The sequence below is a fragment of the Macrobrachium nipponense genome, chromosome 24 (genome assembly GCF_015104395.2).
Source record: "Macrobrachium nipponense isolate FS-2020 chromosome 24, ASM1510439v2, whole genome shotgun sequence".
Taxonomy (NCBI): domain Eukaryota; kingdom Metazoa; phylum Arthropoda; class Malacostraca; order Decapoda; family Palaemonidae; genus Macrobrachium; species Macrobrachium nipponense.
In genome coordinates, this window is record NC_061091.1 from 56,736,684 (window position 1) to 56,759,262 (window position 22,579).

General features: G+C 36.7%; 1 protein-coding gene across 5 annotated transcripts in view; it reads right to left on the bottom strand.

The window, feature by feature from the left end:
• Positions 1-2,756: 2,756 nt before the first annotated feature.
• The window catches only part of LOC135205655 (uncharacterized), a 142,420-nt gene continuing 122,597 nt past the window's right edge, over positions 2,757-22,579 (bottom strand). For 3 of the 5 annotated variants that reach the window (XM_064236488.1, XM_064236493.1, XM_064236492.1), the window contains 4 exons: positions 18,331-18,489; positions 14,435-14,573; positions 13,294-13,383; positions 2,757-3,429 (listed from right to left, as the gene is read on the bottom strand). In XM_064236488.1, the coding sequence (XP_064092558.1) occupies positions 3,206-3,429; positions 13,294-13,383; positions 14,435-14,573; positions 18,331-18,489 (612 nt within the window). In that variant the 3' untranslated portion in view covers positions 2,757-3,205. The remainder of the gene's footprint in view (positions 3,430-13,293; positions 13,384-14,434; positions 14,574-18,330; positions 18,490-22,579) is intronic. The other 2 variants (XM_064236490.1, XM_064236489.1) reach the window with 2 other exon arrangements.

Sequence of the window (22,579 nt, forward strand, 5' to 3'; positions counted from 1 at the left end):
TTCACAATTTTGAAAAAATATTTTTCTATGGAGGCTTGCTTTTGCCTGTTCTTTAAAATTTTATAGAAATGACCCAACCCATTATCGATAAACAAATTTGTTGCACTCTTACGAGCCTTTTCGCAAATGATGCTCTCACTTACGGAATCTCCTGCCAGCTGCTTCTCGTTTATCCAAACCATGAGAAAATTTCAACATCGTCGAGAATATAAGGCCGTTGTTTCGTCAATACTGTGACACCTTTTGATGCTTTACTGGCTTTAATTTCTTCCTTTTTCTTCAAAATAGTGCAGATCGTTGATTGTGACCGCTTGAAGAATGCTGCAATGTCTTTCACGCGCTCGCCTTTATCATGCATTTGGATAATTTCCTTCTTCATTACGACTGTAATCATCTTCTTTCTTATGCTTTCCTTCTTGCTGCTTGTCTTCGTCATCTTGGGAGCCATTGTCTTTAGTATTTGGGTAATAGTAATGTATAAGCACTATCACGGAAACACAACACGTGCGCAAATCACTAAGCAAATTTGAGAGCGTATCACGGACAGATGCGTTCAATAAACCGCCAGCAAGATAGTGAAAGAGTTATGGTTTAAAAATGGTCAAGGGATGCGTGGGAGGAAGTCACGTGACCCTCATTAAGTTTTGGCCGAAAAAAATGCGTTCGCAGATCCCACGCTTATCTGATGTCCGATGTAAACAAAGCAGGCGTTAAGTTTTGGCCGAAAAAAATGGGTTCGCAGATCCCACGCTCATCCGATGTCCGATGTAAACAAAGCAGGCAGCCTCCCGTGATGGAAATTCGTGCATTCGTATTCCAAGTAAAATTCGTATTCCAGAATGAGGGCGTCACTTCGTAAGTTAAAAAATTCGTATACTAATCGGTTCGTAACCCAAAGTATTACTGTATGTGCTTTACATCTTAAAAACTACCAGTCAAAAAGGGAGTTGAACATCTCTTGGAATGATAAACTGAAGAATGATAGCTTCCCGGTCTATTTAGGCGTTACATTAGACCGAATACTATCTTTTACGGAGTATGTAAGGAAAGTTAAGAAGGTAGCTACCAGGAGTAACTTCCTTGGCAAACTTGCCAATTCAAATTGGGGAATAAATCCTCAAACCCCAAGTCAAACAACTCTGGCAATCCACTACTCCACTGCCGAATACTGCTCACCAGTCTGGGAAAGGTCATGTCATTCCCATAAAGTTGATGCCAAACTCAATCAAGCATGTTGCATAATTACTGGTGCCTTAAGACTAACACCCCTTCCAGTACTCTGAACATTGGTAGGCATTGCACCACCGAACAGCCCACTCTTTTTCCATTGAACCAGTAAGGGAAGATCTTGGATGGTGATTAACAAACTAACATCTGGAAGGAATTCCCCTGTTCTCTTCTTCACATATACAGGCAGTCCCCGGTTAACTGGACGTGTATCATTTCCATCGTAGTCTTAAGATTCAAGTCCTTATTGCTCCACCCTTACCAGTGACCCTGATGGCTTTTTTGTGGCAGCCAGCAGAATGGTTTGCAGATCAACTATGGCTTTCAATAGACTTCAAGGGAGCTACGCCTGTGGTCCACACTTCAACAACCTCACGTTCTAAAGTCCTGTCTATCAGTCGACTCTCTTCATCTGCATGGATGAAACTATCCAGCATACCCTCCGAGAGTTTTTTTTGCTGAGGTGCACAGAATGTCAGGATATCCTTAGTGCTACCAAATTCTATGAAGGAAATTGGGGCATTTTCTAAAATTGGTATCTTAGAAAGGGGTACATTTAATCGGAGCCTCTTTTCAGTTGATAGCACACTTCATTGCCTTTCTTAAAGACAGGTCCCTTCTGGTCTGTGCAGTGAAAGGCTATATCATTCAGCCTTGTCACAAGTGTTTAAACTGAAAGGATGGGATCTCTCCACTTCAGTGGAATTGTTTATGCTGATGAATTTTGAAGTCTTGCTTCCTACCAAACTTCACCTTCCAGCATGGGAGGACGTGTAGTACTGTGCACTGTGACCCCTAACGAGCCAATGTCATCAGTTCTGGGCAGGTGAAGATTTTTTCTTTTGGCATTGGCCTTGGTAAAAAGTGATACAAATTTCAGTATTTCTCGTCTTAGCTCTAAACGTTCAGAGCTATCATTCTTTTGTGTCCCTGAATATGTAGCCAAAACTTAGAACCCATCCACTTCTAACAATAATAATAATGATTAGTTTTTCCAGACCTCTGAGAAAAACTAATCCTAATTATTATTATTACCAGTAAAATCTGGAAGGAAAGTCATTCAGAGGATGTATAGACCACCTTTGAATGTGTCTTGTCTCCCATATCATTCTGGTGTTATGCCAGCACAGGCTTTCTCACTCATAGTGCAACCTGTAAATATCTCATTTGAGAGCGCATGAAGTTGGTGGTGTGAGTTTGTCACTTGCTTTTTGTAAGAATGTCAGTTGCCTGTACAATGAGGGCTGCAGTCTGGTGTAGACAGATCATCCATGCCTCTGTGTGGGTGTGGGATGTCTAAAGCCCTTGGAAATTCTTTTCCTTAAGATTTATATGATGGCCACTCAACAGGTTGTGTAAATCATCCCAGCTCCTTTTGGACAGGAGTATCTTATCTGAGTAATGTACACTTGTGTTTTTTTTTCAGTGTACTGTAGTAAGCTTCTTTCTTGTTACCAAATTATGAATGTTTTTCATTTTATAATTACAAGAAAAAAGAACATTAGGGAAAAAATCCAGTGCTTCCCAACAGTAATTTTATTTACAGCTAAAAACCAATCTCTTATGCTATGAAAATGGCAAGCTAAAGATAAATTGTAACACTTAAAATACACACATGTATATATATTATTTACATACATTTACAATTACTTTACAAAAATATCACAGGTGCTTACACTTAAATGTTCAAGTTATGGTTTATTTTCTACATTTTGTTTTGAAGTACTTTTCTTAAATTGAATAAAAATATACATATTCTAAGAATAAGAGAAATTTATTTAAGTATAGAAAAATTCATTTTGATAAAATGTTTTAACATTATTGATACTAATTTTACTTTTTACTTAGAAAGCTATGGGTAAAAATTCCTATTATGGCAGTTGTAATAGGGGTTATTATGTAGAGAGTGATCCTGCTAATTTGGCCATTGGAATGTCAAAAGGCACTCAGTGGTGATTATGGCAGGTACTCAATTCAGTCAATAATTAGATGAATAAGCTCTTGTTTTATTAACAATGTTTGTTGCATTGTTGGAGGCACGACGTTGATTGTGCTGATTCATCTCCTTATTGCTGAGAAAAAAAACCTTAGTTTCTTGAGTTCCATTATTGAGGGTGATGTTATTTTCTGGAAAGTTGACTCTTATCTGGGCCTTCTTCAAGAAATCAACGCCAAGAACTAAATCAGCTGGCAAGTCTCGAGCTGTTGAGGAACAAAGCAATGAATAATAATAGGCAACAATACAGGCTGTTTAACATACATTTATATACTATATTTACTTTAGTCTTTAAAATTTGTCTTGATGGTGTATACTATATTTTTCCTGTACCAGAAACAAAGAAGATAATCTCAGCAGACAACTGAAGTAACCACATCAGCAAAAATATATTGTGATTAATGATTATAACAAAGGATAAAACTGAGAAACTCAACATCTAAAAGAAACCTATAGTTTAAAGGAATGGAGAGATCATTTCAAGCACCTTAGTATCACCTGAATTATGAAAGCCTTTAAAATGAACTATAAGAAGAAAAAAATATGAGAAGGACAAAACAGATTTGCAATGTTTTGCCCGGAGAGCAATCAAAGCTATAAAGATATACAATTAAGATGAAATAAAGAAACCAATTGATGATACCATACAAAATGGATGGAGAATAAAAAGAGCTGGTTGGAAGAAAACAAAATATCCATTCCAGAAGTGTAGAAGAGGAAGTTAGAGAAAGTGCTGACCAAAGGATTATAAGGGGTAAGACAGAAAAGTGACCACTGGAGCACAAGCTGGTCAACATGAAAGCAGGACGGAAAACTAAAATTACTGCCAGTGGGTTCACCACAAGAGAACATAGAAACAGCAAAAGTTTCCATTTCCAGAAGAGTTGTGAGAGTACCACTGCCCCATGAGAATGGGCGAGTGCATATACCTATCACTCCCTGAGAAGAGAGCAAGCACCACCATTACCTGAAGAGGAGAGCCACTCTCGTTCCTCTTGCAGTGGTAGTTGAGAGAGAGAGAGGTGGGGATTGTACCACTGTCACCATAAGAGGAAACAAGAAGTAAATGCCACCACTGCCACAAAGAGAAAAAAAAAAGTGTGAGCACCACAACCACTAGACAAGAAGAAAGTGCCAATGTCAGATGCAGAGAGAGAGATGCAACCAAAGTCAGGTGAGGAGTATGTGGCACCATTTCCAGACAGAAAAGGAACTAAAGTCCCACCTTCATGTCATTCGAGAGAGAGGAACACCACCAGACTAGATAAGAAGAGAAAGTACCAGAAGGATCCCAGAGTATAAACCACTGCTATAAAAAAACAATATAGAAAGTTGGACATAACAATAAGATAAAGGGAAGAGTTTGTTGAGAGGCAGAGAGAAAAGACACTCAATAACAAAATGTTATAGGAGGAAGTCTTCACGATGACCAGTAAAGAGGAGGAAGAAGCCAACATGACCAGTAATGAGGAGGAAAGGAGTGAATCTTGCTTAACTCTTGTCAACTTTGACACAGTGATGAGATAAAAAGAGTTGATATGGACCAGAAGAATAGAGAGAAAAGAAGAGAAAAAACATAAGACTTTCGCTCTCCTCTCTTCTTCAGTTGTGTTAACTGCTCTTACTCTTCAAAGGAGGATGTTGTATCGACTCTCCCATTCTTCTTCATGAAGAAGAAAAAGTAAGACCATCATACAAGCTAAGAAGACAGGAGCAAAAAAAAAAAAAAAAAAAAAAAAAAAAAGGAGGGGGCAAAAACATCAGAGGAAAGACCAAGGACAGAGAGCTGATGCAACCTGAAAGTCGTGCACGGACGGAATGCCGAATGCATTTTTGTCGAAGGACAAGAAGCAGAAGCCAGGAAGCCGAACGGACAGAAAGCCGAACAGACATTAAGTCGAACGGACAAAATGCCGAATATTGCTAAGATTACGAAAGATAAATATAGGCAAAAATAATGATAGGATGATAACATTTTCTGAGAGATAAAGATAACTTTTCACCAATTCGATAATTACTATTTAACTGCTTGTTTAATTAACAATTACCTAGTTTACTAATACTGCTTTGTAGTTACATATTTTTTTTCTTTATTCAAATTTGTCTATAAGAACAAAAACAATAATAGTTTATTTTTTTCAGACTTTAGAAAATCGATAAGAGGGCTTTTTCTTTGTTTGTTTTGAAAATTTCAGAACACATATAAAAGACAAAAGGAGCAAAATAAAAGTAAAATGCTTGATAATTATTTTATTTCGACAATGTTTTTAAAAGTAAAATATTTAAAAATTGTGAGCTAGAGATCGTAGAAACGCTAATCCTTCGTCCTTATCATAAGAACAAAATATGGATTTTATTCTATCGTTAATGGCATCGTATTTCTTGTTAGGTCGTGATATATCAATCCCTGCAGAAGCCTGCTCAATTAGAATTTCATTACATGCTTGTTCATTTCTGATAACCTTTAGTAATTTGGTGAGTGTTGGATGGGTTTCATTAATTCTCTTTTTAAAAGCCTGATGCCAGCCTTCAAGGAATTGTTTGTTTCTCTTTTAGGTATAGAACCAGCAATGCTGAGCGGCAGTTCTTCCAAGACATTATTTATTACACGGTTTGTTACCTCTTCTGTTTGTTCTGCTGTAGTCTTCATTTTATCCAAAGCTTTTAAAATGGTATTATGAGCACCGTCGGGAGGATGTGAATGATCTGAAGCTTGTCCATGTTCGGTATCACTGATCGTTCTAATTCTACCATTGCACACTTTTCATCGCTTACATCTCCAGTAAGTAGTTTCTTTAACAGTTTTATCGACAACGTATGAATATCTATTATGAAGCAATTTTCGGCCACCATGTCCAGTCTTAGTGAATTCCATGGTTGAACTCGCAAAAAATAAATTCTATAGTCAAATTTTAATATAGAAAAAAAATATATAACTACAAAGCAGTATTAGTAAACTAGGTAATTGTTAATTAAACAAGCAGTTAAATAGTAATTATCAAATTAGTGAAAAGTCAAACTTCACTGAAGAAAAAAGTCCTAACTATTGTTATTTTTGCTTATATTTATCTTTCGTAATCTTAGCAATATTTGGCATTTTGTCCATTCGACTTAATGTCTGACGGCATTATGTCTGTTCGTCATTATGTCTGTTCGGCATTCTGTCCGTTCGGCTTCCTGGCTTCTGCTTCTTGTCCTTCGACAAAAATGCATTCGGCATCCCGTCCGTGTACCCTGAAAGTAATGAGGAGAGGTAGAGGATAAGGGGAGCAAAACCAAAGCAAGCAAAGAGAAAAGGAGGAAGGAGAGGGCAATAGAATAAAAAAATCATGACCCTTACTGGTCATGAAGGATCTCTTGGAGGGATAATTCACTGCATTCCAGTAGATCTTTCAAGCTACTTTCCTTTGTCATTGCCTCGGCATAAGACACTTGTGCAACCTCCAAGGTTTCCTTACAGCCTAAACAAGTTAACCTAGACCTGGCTTGTTTATGCGCAGGCATTACATTAGACCAAATCAAAGAAAAGGGCCATCCTTTATTGACTAAGAGGTGCTTTGGACTCTACACTTCATCAGTTTTCCAGACCCCCATCATGGCTTGATTTATGAGCAACAACAGTGGCTCAGATCTCTTCCTTTTCAATGGGCAACAATGAAGAGAGTACCACATTCTTTAGGTTATTGCACTCTGGTGGAAGATTTCTTACATGGCTCACTTAACAGCCAATGTGTGGGCCAATTTGCTACTAAAATGAAAATACGCTCTTCTAAAATTTTGAAATTCATCACTACAGATTCCATTCTAGCCTTACGTTATGGGGTTATCTTACCTCTGCATCACTCTTCTTTAAGGATCTTCTTTAAGGATCAGCTTGAATGCAATTGACAGGCATAGAACAGAGAACGATAATAGTCTCGTACATCCAGGTGTCGCAAACTTGTTTGGCATTTCTTGTGCTGTCACTTCCAAACAAAGACCTTGATCTAGTTCTTACAAGTCACCTAAGAGACCTCAAGTGTGTCGGTACATATCGGAGGTCGTCAACCTTCACCACTTCAAAATAACAAGACCACTCAGAGAGATCTCTTTCAGCCAGACTCTTCCAGGCCTGAAAGAGGAGGAAGAGGCAGAGCTAGAGGAGGTAGGAAATAGAGTGGGCGTCCTTACCCACTCACTGCCCTCAGTGGGGGTTGCTTGGCGAGCCATCGGGCAGCTTCACAGCAGAGGCCTGGGTAGTAGGTGTTTGGGCAGCTTTGCAGCAGTAACCTGCATAGTAGGTGTTCTACAGGTGGGATATCTAAGGCACTGCAAGTTGTCTCCCTCCTCCGAGCCTCCCCTTCACCAATCAATGTATGCTCCAGGATCACCAAAGCTTCTAGCTCTCCAAGAGGAAATGAAGAAAATGAGATGATGAAGGGCCTGTGGAGATCATTCAAGACCCTTCTTCAGGTTTCTATAGTTGCATCTTTCTGGTTCCCATGGCAATTGGAGACCAATAATAGACCTGTTAACTCCCAATCTTTTCATCAGGAAGAGATGATTCAAAATGCAAACTCCACACAGCCCTTGCATCCGTCAGGAAGGATGACTTCATGCTGACGATAAACCTGAAGGATGCTTACTTCCAGATTCCAATTCACCAATTTATCCAGGAAGTTTCTTAGCTTCAGCCTTTGAGAGTACCAATTGAATGTTCTTAGCTTCAGCCTATCAACACCCAACAGGTGTTCACAGAGAGTGTTGACCCTAGTCTCAACTTGGGCATATTCTCATGGAATTCACATCTTGAGATACCTCAACGACTAGATAGTCCTATAAGTTCTTGGGTAAAGCTGATCTAAGACAAAGATCATCTACTCCAATTCTGTTACAGCTTAGGCATCATGATCAATCTGGACAAGTAGAATTTTTTACCCAGTCAGAGGATAATTTTACTTGGGGATGATCATAGACACAATAGTGGCAAAGGCTTTTCTTTCAGATCGGTGAATAGCCAAGTTCAGAAGCATAGCCCAGTCCTTCCTGTCGAAACCGGAGTATCCAGTGCGTCAGTGGCAGATCGTCCTAGGTTACTTGTCATCCCTAAAAAAGCTGGTTTGTCATGGTTGTCTTCACCTTTGCTCTCTTCAGTGGAGACTGAAGGCATTTTGGTCCCCTTCTAGGGATTCCCCCATGCTTCTGGTTCCTCAATTTAAAAAGGTAAGGCAAGACTTAGCATGGTGGCTAGACAACAAGAACTGACCACTGGAGTGTCCCATTCACTCACCTCACCCCCCTCCAGAAAAACATCTATTCTTGGTTGCCTCGTATGAAGATTGGGGAGCGCACTTGGGAGATCTACTAACATCGAGACTGGATGTCCAAGAGAAAGGGCTTCATTTTAACATCCTGGTGCTGAAGGCAGTCTTCCTAGCACTACAGGAATTCCAAGAAAGGGTGACAGGGTATACTCCATGATCCTCATGTCCAACATCACTACAGTGGTAGTTTATTCAACAAATGGGCTAGTGTCCAGTCATCTTAACTAGCTGAGTGTACAGTTACATCAGTGGGTGATCTCCCATTCATTGACCTCTAAGCCAGATACATCCCAGGAAAGAGGAACATTTTGGGAGACAAGCAGAGCTGTCAGGGTCAGGTACTGGGGACAGAAAGGTCACTTCACCAGGAGGTAGCAGAAAGGCTATTCCATCTGTTGGGAAGGCCCATGGTAGACCTTTTTGCATCAAGGTTCAACAGAAAACTAGATTTTTTGTTCAGTCATTCCAGACCCAGGGCCGTGGCAGAAGATGCCTTCAACACCCCTGGGACAACCAGGAAGCATACGCCTTTCCCCCTTTGCCTAATCCATCAAGTCAACAACAGATTGATGATCTCCCCGAACCTCAAGCTGACAATAATGGCTTCATTTTGCCACATGCAGATTAGTTTTCCGATCATCTAACCTTGTTGACCGAAGCTTCAAGAGAGATTCCTCCATGGCACTACCTTCTTTGCCAACTGCACATACACAGAGGCTTCACCAAATCGGTAAGTTGTTTATCTCTTCACAGCTGGAGACTATCAAACGTGATTGGTGTTTTCAACAGAGTTTCTCTCCAGTCAGAACTTCTATTTAACAAGTTACTAGTGGACTTCCTCATCTTTCTCTGTTGGGAGAAACTACTCTCAATTCCAGCCATCAAGGAGTTACAGAGCTGCTCTAGGACTAGTTCTTCATTTAAAAGATGTGGATCTCTCTTCATTATCATTATGGGAAGTTTTTATGCTTCCCAAGAGTTTTAAGCAGTCCTGAAACCTCCAAATTGGGGACCATGGTGCTCAGCATCTTACTCGCCCTCCATATGAACCCTCGCAAGGGTCAACAGACAGGAATTTAACCCTTAAGATTTTCTTACTCGCCTTGGCTTCTTCAAAGAGGGTCGGCAAACTACATGGACTCTCATTTTAATGTTATACATACAAGGGGTTGGAGTTTCATAGCCTTCAAATTTGTCCCAGAATTCGTAGCAAAGACTTAAAATCCCTCTTTTCATGATGACAGATTTGAGTCTTCCATGATCCCCTCTCTCTGGGATGTTGTTAGTGATGACCCAGACGAATTGTTGTTATGCTCCATCAGGGCACTGCATAACTATCTAATAAAAAGGACAGCCTCTCAGACCTGCTACACAAACATTTTTTTTTGTTAGCACAGGCCAGAACATGAAGGAAGTGGTCCAAGAATACAATCTCCTTTTGGTTATTTGAAGTGATTACACAAGCTCACTCCTCTATTTCATATTCAGATGCCGATATAGTGCATGCAAGAGCACATGATGTTAAGAGTCCTAAAGCCCTACTATTGCTTTAAAGAAAAACTTGTCAGTTCACAGGATTTTGAAGGCTGGTACATGGCTTCACCAAACAACTTTCACATCCTTTTATGTGCAGGACTTTGCCGACACCAAGGACACTTTTCCTTGGGTCTGGTGGTGGGAGCTCAAGTTGTGGTGGACAGTTAGTACCTTACCTATGATGTAAATATATGAAGGTGAGATACATAATTCTATCATATGCTAGAACCAGTTTGATACAGGTGAGCAAGCTTCCTTTCTATAAAGTTTTATTGTTTGTAAAGATTTTGTATTCTGTAGGAACAAAGTAAACATGTCCCATTCCTCTCTCTTACAAGGGGAGAGGGGAAATGGCAACAAACCCACTGGTGGCTAATGTAAAGTTTTGTGGTCTTCAACAGTTCTTTACCATCGTCATCAAGGCACAATACACAGAGATGTGTACTTCATAGTCTAGCCCAGATGTCTGGCTGTTCAGTAACCTATGGTCAACAGATCAGAGGCTTAAACTCCATCGTATATCCTACCAATGGTCAGGAAGTGAGTACAGGTGGTCCCAACCTCCAGTCTGTTCTAATAATTTCTTGTCCTCCCTCCAAGAGTAAGTCATCCTTACATTAAGACCAAGGTTGGTTACATATATGAAAAAATGACAAATTTAAAGTTTGTTATTTGTTCATATCCCAAATTAAATTCATTTTTATTTTTCATAATTAAAAAACCTTCAGTCTTAACATACATGGCCCACCTCAAGCCACCCCTCATTTTTTATTGGATGAGAAGGAAACTGAATTGATAATGTGTATTTTGGGTAGAGCAGGTCACATAACTTCCTCCTCCTCTATTTGGTCTAGAGAAACTAAGCCCTATTAATAATAATAATCTATTTGGCTGATGCCAGAGAACTTATCCTTTCAATAAGACCGAAGGTTTGTTAGATATGAAAATACAAATTTATTTGAAATTTGTCATTTTTCCACTGTCTTAAGCAATGAATGGTGGAAAGGGCCCCAGTTTCTGGCTTTACAGCCTAATTTCCATACATCAACATCATCCACCCTTGGTTAGAAAATTGAGGCACAATGTCTTTGGCAACTTGAATGAATGTGTTCAAAACCCTAGCATGCTGGGAAATGACAACTTTCCAAAACAATTGCAATGGTCAAAGTGTAAAGATAATTAAGTAAAATGACAGAAATTTATTGCAGTTGGTTAGACCATGATTATCTCGTCATTATAAGGTGTAGAAAGAATACTTGACAAACTTGAATTTTCTACCAACCAAACTGTTACACTACATCAGAATAGTGCTTGTACTCCAGATGGTAGGAGGACCATCACCACCATCCATAATGTACAAGAATGAAATGTTAGTAATTACTAAATATAATGACCAAGGACACTGACATACCATACACAAGGAAAACCCTAGGCCTATCAAAACTGCACAAGGTGGACAGCACAACAATGGAACCCAGAAAAAGGGGATTGAAGTTGCCTCAAGTAAGCTAAGCAAAAATAGTGTAAAGAACAAATAATATCCAATTTCAAGTATGCAAAGTACTGAGGATGATCAATGCAAACTAAATTCAAACAAGATAGCAAATAAAGTGTTGCCAAGTCAATCTATCAATACAATGCATTTGAAGTTCATGTCTATTACTTGGCTATAGCAAACTTAATTCAAATGACCCTTAGTCCTGAAAACACCCATAAAAATTAATGGACCCTATTAGAGATGTCTCATCCTTGTTGATTATTTTTTAATAAGGCCATGCAATGGCTATTTCACAAGGATGGAAAACAGTCCTGCATAGCACTCCAAACAGTCTCAAAATGTCTTTAAACTTGGTAAAACAGTTTATTTGTTATCTTGAAACAGCAAAACTGAAATATTCTGCAAAAAGACTTTCAAATAATTTTTTTTGTGTGCAGTATTAATCTCTCAATCTGCATCATCATTGTCTCGATAGAGAAATCCATATTGAAAAACAGCGTTGGCTATCTGACCACAATTCCAGTTGATTAACCATACATGCAGCACAAATAGTCTGGACCTCTCTCTGAGGCAAAATCAAAGGAATGAGAATGACAGCAACAGAAAATACCCAAACAAGCAGAGACAAGCTACATATATGTTTAAGGAGCTGATGAGAAGGGAAACAGTTCCTCAGCCCAAATCCAGGGGAAAAGCAAAAAGAAAGCTGCCACTGCTCAACCTACACTAAAACTTAAGGCTACCTACGAGATCATCATCTTCCAAAAAAATAAATAAATAAATAAAAACTTCAAATTTGTTTCAGTTTTTGGTGTCATCGAGTTTCTGTGCAGTGGATAATAAATAGTGGATGAAACCCAGATGCACGATCCATGGTTAACGTTAACCTTAAATAAAATAAAAACTACTGAGGCTAGAGGGCTGCAATTTGGTGTTTGATGATTGGAGGGTGGATGATCAACACATCAATTTACAGGCCTCTAAACCTCAGTAGTTTTAAGATCTGAGGGCAGACAGAAAAAGTGCAGACAGACAGACAAAGCCATCTCATTAGTTTTTTTTTTAAAGAAAAGTAAATAATTATGTTGCAGTGACAAGCCTATAAAATGGAAAGATGATTACAAAAGAAAAAAGTATGGTGAAAATATGCTATTATTGCATATGCAATTAAGAATCCAAATCTTGAAATAACTAACATAGAGGCCTTTAATGTCAAAACTACTATTGATGACAAAGCTTGGGGCCCAACAGCTCAGGGAATAAAAGTCCTCCAGTACAGTACTGACAGTTCAAAATCGTGGCATCTCAAAACAACTTTAGTGAGGACAGCATGATGAGTAACAAACTCAAGCATGATTGATTGATTTATGGCAGTTTGAGCTAATGCTAATGATCTCGCACTGGAACTATTTGCTCCATAAGAAAAAGACAATGCTGTTACAGCAAGCAATGAATGAAGAAATGTTAAGTGTAAAAAGGGCTAATACATTGTAATGAAAGAAAACATAGTTTAATAATAAAGAAAATAGAAATAGAAAAACATTTCTTGCAAGAAGATACTTAAGGAAATGTTTGCAATATAAGCAACAGAGTGAATGAGGATCTCAATTTGCAGTCTACATTGCAGGACTACACTACTATTCCTGACTTTGCAGGACTACACTACTATTCCTGACTTTATGTAAAAAAAAAAATCCTTACATTTGACTGGCTGAAATATTTCTAGGTCTTACCTATGTACAACTGAGTGACGTGTTTTGAGCCATTAAACGATAATTCTACATATCGAAGTTTTCCTTCCACTAACCAGGATGAACCAGAACCTGAAAATAAAATCAAATATTTATAAATATATATTAATAAATACATATAGTACAAATCTATATAAATAACAAAAACTGTTCCTTCCCTATACATTTATGGGTATGGATGTTTCATTTATGAAAAAACTGATTTGATGTCGTAATGAACATTTTGATTATTCTGGATGACAAATTTCTATGTACACGAGTTTTGTTTAATACCTTTTAATAACCAGCCCGAGAAGAGCCTTTGTTAGGCTTAGAGGTCTGGATAAACTAATCCTTTATAATAAAATAGTAATACCTTTTAATATTTTGAGCGATGTGTATATAATATTGTACGAAATACTCTATGAAATAATTACCTAACCTGCCAATTAAGAGTTGAATCGTACCTTTCATCAGTGTCTAAGGGTATTGGAAGGCTGTAATGAGATACCCGACAACTACTAAATATGAAAACGTCTGAGTTGCCTTAACATTCACCCATGCAATTTCTTTCAAACTAACTAGTATACATATTTTCATCACTGACCATTCTTGTTTACTGTTTCATTAAACATATCTAATTGTACATTCGTTAAATACTTGAATTCTTTTACTATGCAATGTGGAAAAACTATGAGTATAGTATGAAACTCAAAACCTTTCAAGTTTAACATAAATTCTGAGACAAAACAGCTTGGAAAACTAATTCTATAGTCATCTAAATCTGCAATTACTAGTCCACTAAAAATTTCCCATTAAGAAAGAATAAGTTTATGAAGTCTACCTGAAGTACACAATCCAAGGCAAATTAAGAACAGCATGCAAGGCAACCATAGAAAAATTAAATATAATGGTGTCAGTCCTAAGTTTAAAATAAAAATGAAACTTAAACACACGCAATAATACGATGTAAGTTTTTTTACAAAATTTTTTACTAATGAATTTTACTAATGAACAACATCCAATGAATGAATTTTACATTTAGACAATTTAACAAGAGTATTATGAAAATACTTTTTCAGTATGAAAGCTTAGTGCAACATGGCTTTAAATACAAAAAAAAAAAAAAAAAAAGCAAACATACTACCTGACAGTGGGGAAGGTGGCATAGAATTATCTGGAATGACATCTTGTCGTACTCCAAGCTCCTGTACTAGATTCGATGACATCAGAGAGATGTGAGAAGCAGTGTGAATTAAGGCTGCAACTTCTGTTCCTTGAACCTATTGAAGACACATTACAAAATCAATACATATAGGTAAACCGCTCACTTCCGAGGTATAATATGTATAATGTAAAATTGAGAACACTGTATATTTTCAACTCACACATGTAAGGAGTTACCACTCTATGGAGGTGCCATACAGAATATTAAAATAAAAATAACACATATATTTTCTTTAAATTATTATATGGCCTACTTTGTAGTCCTTAGCCTTTTGTAAACAGAAATATTATCCCGCATTAAGGCAGAAAAATATCAAAACCACCAGTTAAAAATTTGTCAGTAAATGAGCAGTCCCGACAATATGAATGATTGTGGTAACTTTATTACAAAAAAATGAATGAAAGTACAGTACTTAAAAACTTTTTGACAATTAGAAAAAATGAAAGGCCATTTCTTACAAATAATTCTGTATCTTCAACAAATATATGTAAGCTTTGCAAGTTTTACATCGCACTTGGATAGATCCACGATAAAAAAAAATTGTGGCCACGCTCAGGAGGAGCACCAGAAATCACTGGCAGTGGGATGATGGACAGAGTTAAGATACCGACTCCTTTGTCACCTGAATTTTAACACTACATCCCTGGCAGATGATCTTTGTTAAACCTCATAGATAAGAGCAGGGATCATTGGCCTAACTTAACAGCATGCTACAAGGAACTAGCAATCCCTCAGCATATTTATCTAATTAATTCTATGGAAGCTACAACTTGAATTGACAGGCAAAACACAAGAATGGCCTCAGTCCTTGGCTATCCTTGGTGTATTTAGTCAGTGGATTCTATGGATTCTCCCACTTGAATGAGCAAGCACAATTCAGAAATGGCCCCAGTCCTCATCATATGGGTGGTTGCTAAGAACCTCCCACTTTATACATACTAAGGATATATTGATAATATGAAACTTTATGATAGGAACCCTGAAGAAAATTGGAAAGTTAGGGCAGATAGTGAATGAATAAAAACAATATATGCATATATGGGCAAGACAATTTTGCTTTTAGTGAATCACAAGGCAAATGAATGGGGAAAAAATGGAATTGGTATAGGAATACACTTAATCTTGGCATCAAATGCAGAAAGGCACTCGGTGACTGGAAAGCAGTGAACAGTAGATTACTGCTGGAAAAATTTAAATGTAATTGGTGCGAAGGAGTATTATACCAAGCTGCCAAATGCTGTAGATGAAGTACCAGCATGAGATACAAGATTGAATACTCGGGATATGAATGACAAAGCTGGAAGGAACAATGAGGGATGCAATGATTAAGTGAATGTCAAATAGATTTGCAGTTAAAAAAATCCATATCTGAGGAGGAAGCTAAAATGAATGTCTGGTTTACGTTCACGAATGTATATCAGTCTGCTGGAACATTAGTAGTGCTGGAATGTGGGGTAACAAGAAAAATGTTGAATATACATAATAGGATGAGACCTGGGATACCATAAAGAATAGGCACATGTAAGTTTGTCTGCTACAATAAAACGCTGTCCAAAAAAGGCAAGATGGAAATCATTCTCAGTTTCTTGAAAAAGAAATAAACTTTCATTCTTTCCTTTCCACTCTCATTCTAGAAAATTCTCTATTTAGTGGTAGTAGAAGGCTACTGGATACAAGGGAGTTAAATGCATGTGTGAAGGCATGAAAAATAACATTCTATGAAGAAAGGATTACATTAAAAATATTTTTAAACCATAATATAGATTACAGTACATTTTCCTTTGAGTTGGAATTTAGTGAAAGACTGAAAAAGACAGTTGAAACAATGGGCAGGCTTAACAAGATTTGAAAATCAATCAAAAGATAATTTAAATCTTACGTCCATGTGCAATTTCTATGACAATGAAACTATAAAGCTCTAAGTAGAACATTAGAAGTTAGATGGCAGGGCAGTTAAAAATAATACCATACGGAAGATTGCGGGGCACTAAGAAATTATATCGTAAAGAAATTACTTAATTTCCATATTTAGATGATACAATGATGGGAGATAAAAATGGTTTGGATATATCCTTTAAACCCTGGAAGCATATTGCATGATAATACCTACTGGAATCCAGAAGAGTTGGAAAACCTAGATCTACTTGGACGAGAGCTTCGAGAAAGGAGGTTGGTCATAAATTGAATTGAGTTGGATAAAGCAAAGAAAAAATATGAATGGCTTTATTTCACAGAGGTCCCTTTACTATTTTCATGGTGACAGAAGCAATGATGAAGAATAATATTTTCAGTATTTTAGCACATGCTGTCAAGTCATTCCTGTACATTAACTCCAAACTTCAAATTCATAAAATTCATGAATTTTTATTCTATCGCTTGAATAAAAATCTAATTATAGAGCGAAGGTACAAAATTATTTGAACACTTATTCCACCTGGCATGTTGGTTTAGACTGAAAAAACAGCGCTGTATACTAATCAAGATTTCCAAGATAAAAAGAAAAATACAGCCAAACCAGTTCTATACAGTCGGCGTCAACATTTTGAATATTTCAGTCATCTCTTTAAGCTTAATCATTTTACGAAATTTCTCCTTATCCTTTTAATAATTTTATGTTGCCTATTTTCTTAATCTTGCAGATATGGGGTATGAATTTACAAAATTATAATTTATCACATATTACATAACTTTTACCGTAAGATTATGGAATCAATGCGACTAGAATTTCACCCAAAACTCAATTTTATGCAATTGATTAGCACGGTACTACATATAAAACTTTATAAACGTGAACTATATATTTATTACTCTTTGGTAATCATCATCTTGTTGATGTTTTAAAATAGCTGTAAACGTAAGTGCTGCTAACAACCTACGCTCAAGACAGCCAGAATACAGCGAAGTCCGATTTGTTAAAACCTCACACAAAAATGGAATAAAATAAAATACAGTACAATGGTAATCTCACCATAAAACGCTACGAGGAGCATTCATGTTGACCATATTTCACAAAATGAGTTCTTGTATATTAACATTATACAATTCAAAATAAAATTCTTACAATTATATTTTTTGCAAGAAACAGTCGACAGATAATGAACTTTTATGTTGAACTATCACAAAATCTTAAACAAGAAGCTAAAGTCTTTTTGTCATACAAAAAAATATTACGTTCCGTTATCTGAAATAACAACATCGGCTCCACTTGCTATTAAAGACAGATTATATGTAAGTCAACAGACAGCATTCACCAGACCAAAAGCTGAAAGACAACTTAAAACTGCACCCTAATTGTCTTTAGTTCAAATTGACATCTAAAATTCAACTTATTATTATATACGAAAAAGTTTCAATTAATCATTACGGGAACCTGTGTATTTGTACTAAAAATCCTATTCCAGAATTTTGTGAATTTTCACCTTGGAGAGAGAGATGGAGAACTGTCGTCGTCAATTGAAAATGATTTTGGTCGTTTCAGTAGAAAGAGAAATTTTACTTTTGCACGAAAAACAAACATGCTGTACTTTCATTTCACACATCGGTGTCAGAGACACTTATTCATTTTACGTGTAAACCTAATGAGAATTAATTTTGCTCTCTCAAAAATCCTAAATCCCAGAGAGAGAGAGAGAGAGAGAGAGTGATGCAAAAAGCATATTAAATACTTGCTTGATCAAAAATCATGCAAAAGCTACCATGAACTGCAGCAGACAAATTTTAAAGACATTCCCACAGCCACTCATGATACGAGCCACTACTACCACGGAACATTTTCTAAGTCCGTGCACAAAGTTGAATTAGCGGCTACTAACAGGATATGCACTGGTGTTCGGCCTTACTTCGACAGCAACAAGAGGGGGTAGAGAGTTTCGGCTATATGCTACCTCCTCCAGGAACATCGGCACGGACACCTTCGCTTCCCGACGGCGCTCCCCCGCCACCTCCGCCAGGAAGCCTTTGGGTTCGTATCTCTGCAAATGAACGGACAAATAAAGAACTTCTCCACAAATATCTGTAAAATGGCAATATAGCTCTTGGAGTCGTATCTGCCAAAAATGAATAAACAAATATATGTATAATGAGAGGAAATTATTAAAAGTAACACAAAAAGACAAACCTCATTTAAAAATATATAGGATCCAGTATTCAGATTTTATTGACAAAAGGTTTTGTTTAAAGTATTGAAATGGCTAGAAATATTTCGCTAATGTTCATGTCACCAATATATATAATCTTACGAAGTGGAGAAAAGACATAAAAAATTTCTAATAATTTTAATACCCGAGTTCCATTTTTTTTTAAACAAAATACCAGCCATGACATTCAAGAGTAGGATAAGATATACATCTATTCCCACAAGTCAAGGTAAATCTGCAATCTTTTACATAATGTATCTTCTGATTTAGAGTCTGAATTAGGACAGTTCAGTAAAAATGTCAGTTTCACCAAGAGTTTCAAGTATCCAGGCTACTTATCTGCATCTGTACGGTATTAGTTAAGCTATGAGGCAAAAATAATCAAATGCATATTTAAATAAAACACGTAAAATTTTTTAACATTTAAAAAAAAAAAACTCAAGCCAAATTAAATGCTAAAATAACGAGGTTAGAGTACTAATGAAAGATGTCTATGCAATATGCATAATTTATGAATTAAAAGGTACATGCAGTAGTAAATGAGATCAATCTTAATTAGCTACATTTCAATAGGCAGGGAGGACACACTAGCGAACAGATTAACCTTGTCAAGTTCTGCATCAAAATAAGTAGTCATTACAAATGTATGTATACCTCTGAGACCTTGCACTCTCAGGGCGGTGAACTCAAATGAGGATATGTTATCTTTGCATTAAGAAGACCATTTCCTTTACATGGGCTTACAGTGAGAAAGTACCAGTACGTTACTTTCAGGTTAGCAAAAATAGCTAAATGCTTATTTTGATCTATAACATTTTTATCTTAAACCGCATGGTAATCCTCCTACTTAGACCTACTGTTTCACGCGGAAACTAAACCACAACCTGACAGAAATTGTACCAAATCTATATCGTCAATGAACTATTCAATTGTTAGAGGACTTGTAGTGTGTTCGTGTGTATATTTTCTTACCCGTTTCTTTCTTCTAGATGATTCGTTCTGCGATATGATTCCATGTTTTAATACTTTATTCTTATTCTTAACTGGCAGTTCTGGATTAGCAATAGCTATCATTACATTATAATCAGAACTCTTTCTATTGGAATAGTTCAGTTACTATTGCTGCCTAAGAATGTAATCATGACTTTTCGTTAATTCACCACAGAGAGGTAGTGGTTTAGCAGAGGAGTTAGATCAAACTGGCCTTGTGTCAACACGGGGTTCTTGTTCTTTCTAAAGGAGATACAGTAATGAAATCCCCTTCATTCTTAAAATGTCACGAATGACTTCAAATCCTAAGATATTACGTACTATGCGGGCCCGTACCTAGAGTTTATGGGTGGGGGGGCGGGTTTCCCTAAAACTGGACATTTTCTTCTATAAATGTCATTTGCATATATAGTAGTTATATACATTGTTATATACAAGACGAAATACTTGAAAATGTTATTTTAGTTCTATCAAGAAGAAAAATTGGGTATGCGGTCAATGCCCTTCTACCCAATCAGCTGTTTTTCAAAGTACTGACTTTGGTTAAGAGAATTTTACTTATAATGTTGAAAGTTTGCACTGAAATTCAAGAATATTTCTTCAGTTTTATTGATTGATTCATTTATTAGGTTAACAATAACATGCATATTACTTTGTTTGTTGTTAAATTACATACTTTAACTTAACAAAAAAACAATATTTATTTATTACTTTGTAAGTACAGTTGAACGAAAAAGATAGTCACAGAAAATATGGACTTTTTCTCAGCAAAAGCGCAAGATTACCACCGGCAGGAGAACACTCCACCCAGCCATCAAACCCGGATATCTTTGCTTAGTAACAAATAGACCAAAGGCGCCGTAGAGTCTTGGACCACATCCAAGAAACCAGGTCAATAGTGTTGGTCTGTCATGAAGAGCCGTATACATACTAAACATGATACTATTAGTGCGCATATGCATAGTTAGTTATTTTTATTGACAAGATATACAAAATATAAGTACAAACTTGTCCCAAAAAAGATACAATACAAAAAAATACAGAGTAGATAGCTATCTCTTCTTTTTTCTGTAAGTACAAGGCCCATAATGACAAAAATAATACAAACATCAAGTACACATTACATCAGCACATAATATCATATACACGAAAAAGTAAAGAAAAAAACATATCCACCTATAAACCTTGGCTTATTATTGTTAAGTCTCAAACACAACGCTTGCAAAAGAGAAAAAAAAAAAAAAAAAACCTACTTGAGAAAAAAAACAAAACAGAAGACAAAGACGCATATTATTTATAACTAAGAAGAACTTCATAAACATATGCACACAAATCAGTAATATAATTATTTTCATTTAATAAAGTATTCAAAGAATCGTAACTTAAGTTTGGATATTTATGTCTACACGGCATTGACAGAGGACAACTGATGAGAGAGTGTGACTCGTCCTGAATAGAGCTATTATCACAGGCACACACCCTTAACTCTGGAGGAGTTCGGCTCCACCTACCCGTTTCTATACAAAGGTTATGGGACATTAACCGTAAGCGACTGAAAGCTACGCGAATGTAATCAGCGACATATAATTTATCAGTATATAATCTATGAACTTCCAAGTTGGGATTCAGTTTGCTTCTGTAAGTAACATATTTAGTTGCTGAAGTTGGTCTATTTCTAATTGATGATACGATGTCGTCTAGTGGGTCAATTTGGTCATTAAAGGTTAGGGAATTTTGAATAAATCTGTACCCAGGGGAATCTGCATCCCTACACATTCCATATACAATATGAAAAGGCTCATCCATATCAGGGTCAGACAACTTTGACATAAGAAAACGTTTCCGTTTTTTGGCCACAATGAATTTCGCTGGGGGTATCCCAGACTCAACCAAACACAAATCTGTACAGGTATTTACCCTCACATCTAGCAAACTTTTGACTAAGTGATTGTAATTACTTACTGGTTTTTGTAATACATTTGTTAACCATGTTTCTGACCCATAAAACAAGGATGAAGTCGCCGCTGCTTCAAAAACTTTCTTCTTAAAATAGAATGGCATCTTGGTATTCGTGTTACATAATACGTATGCGAATCTAGTGATGTACAAGAGGTTCGTATAACATCAAATTATATACAATTAAGTTTCGACAACTGACACAAGGTATATGAATATTACATTGAGGAAAGCTACCCGGTCAAAATTTAAAATGCCATATTAATTATTTTCAGGACGAAACACTGAAGGAAAAAAAAAATGGCTACAGACGTCAAAAACCTGAGTGAGTGAGAGGGACTGATTCAAACCACGTTTTACAAAAATATAAAATAGGAAATGGTCATCTAAGGGGGGAAAGGGGGTTCGAACCGAAGCAAATAATATTTTAATACTCGTTGGCCACATGGCGTCTAAGGGGACTGGCGTTTGCGGGGAGGATATTAAATACAAACACAGAGGGAGGAGGGTGGGGGGGGGGGGGGGGGGGGGGGCGTCAAGGACCAACGGGTTCCAGTAAAAAAAAAAAAACATTGACGGGACGGGTTCCGAAGAAAATTATTGAAGATGGACTCGAGGCAACTGTAACATTTAAGTCTTCGATGTGTCAAAACTAGCTCTTTACATGTAACAAAACAGCCAAACAATTTCCTAAGATATATATATATATATAATATATATATATATCTATATATATATATATATATAGATATATATATATAACGCGCTCAAGAATAAATTTTTTCCTAAAGATTAATGCTCTAAATCTTAAGATACTTTTTTGTCCATGATATGAAAAGAAATTTCAACATTTTAGGGACCAGTCATGAAATGATGTCTGTATGATATGGTTTGCATGTACAATTTCTTGGGGGAAAACTCATGCATTAGCAAATTATCAGCTTTGCCTGAATCCCAATTCAGGCATGAAAAATTCCTG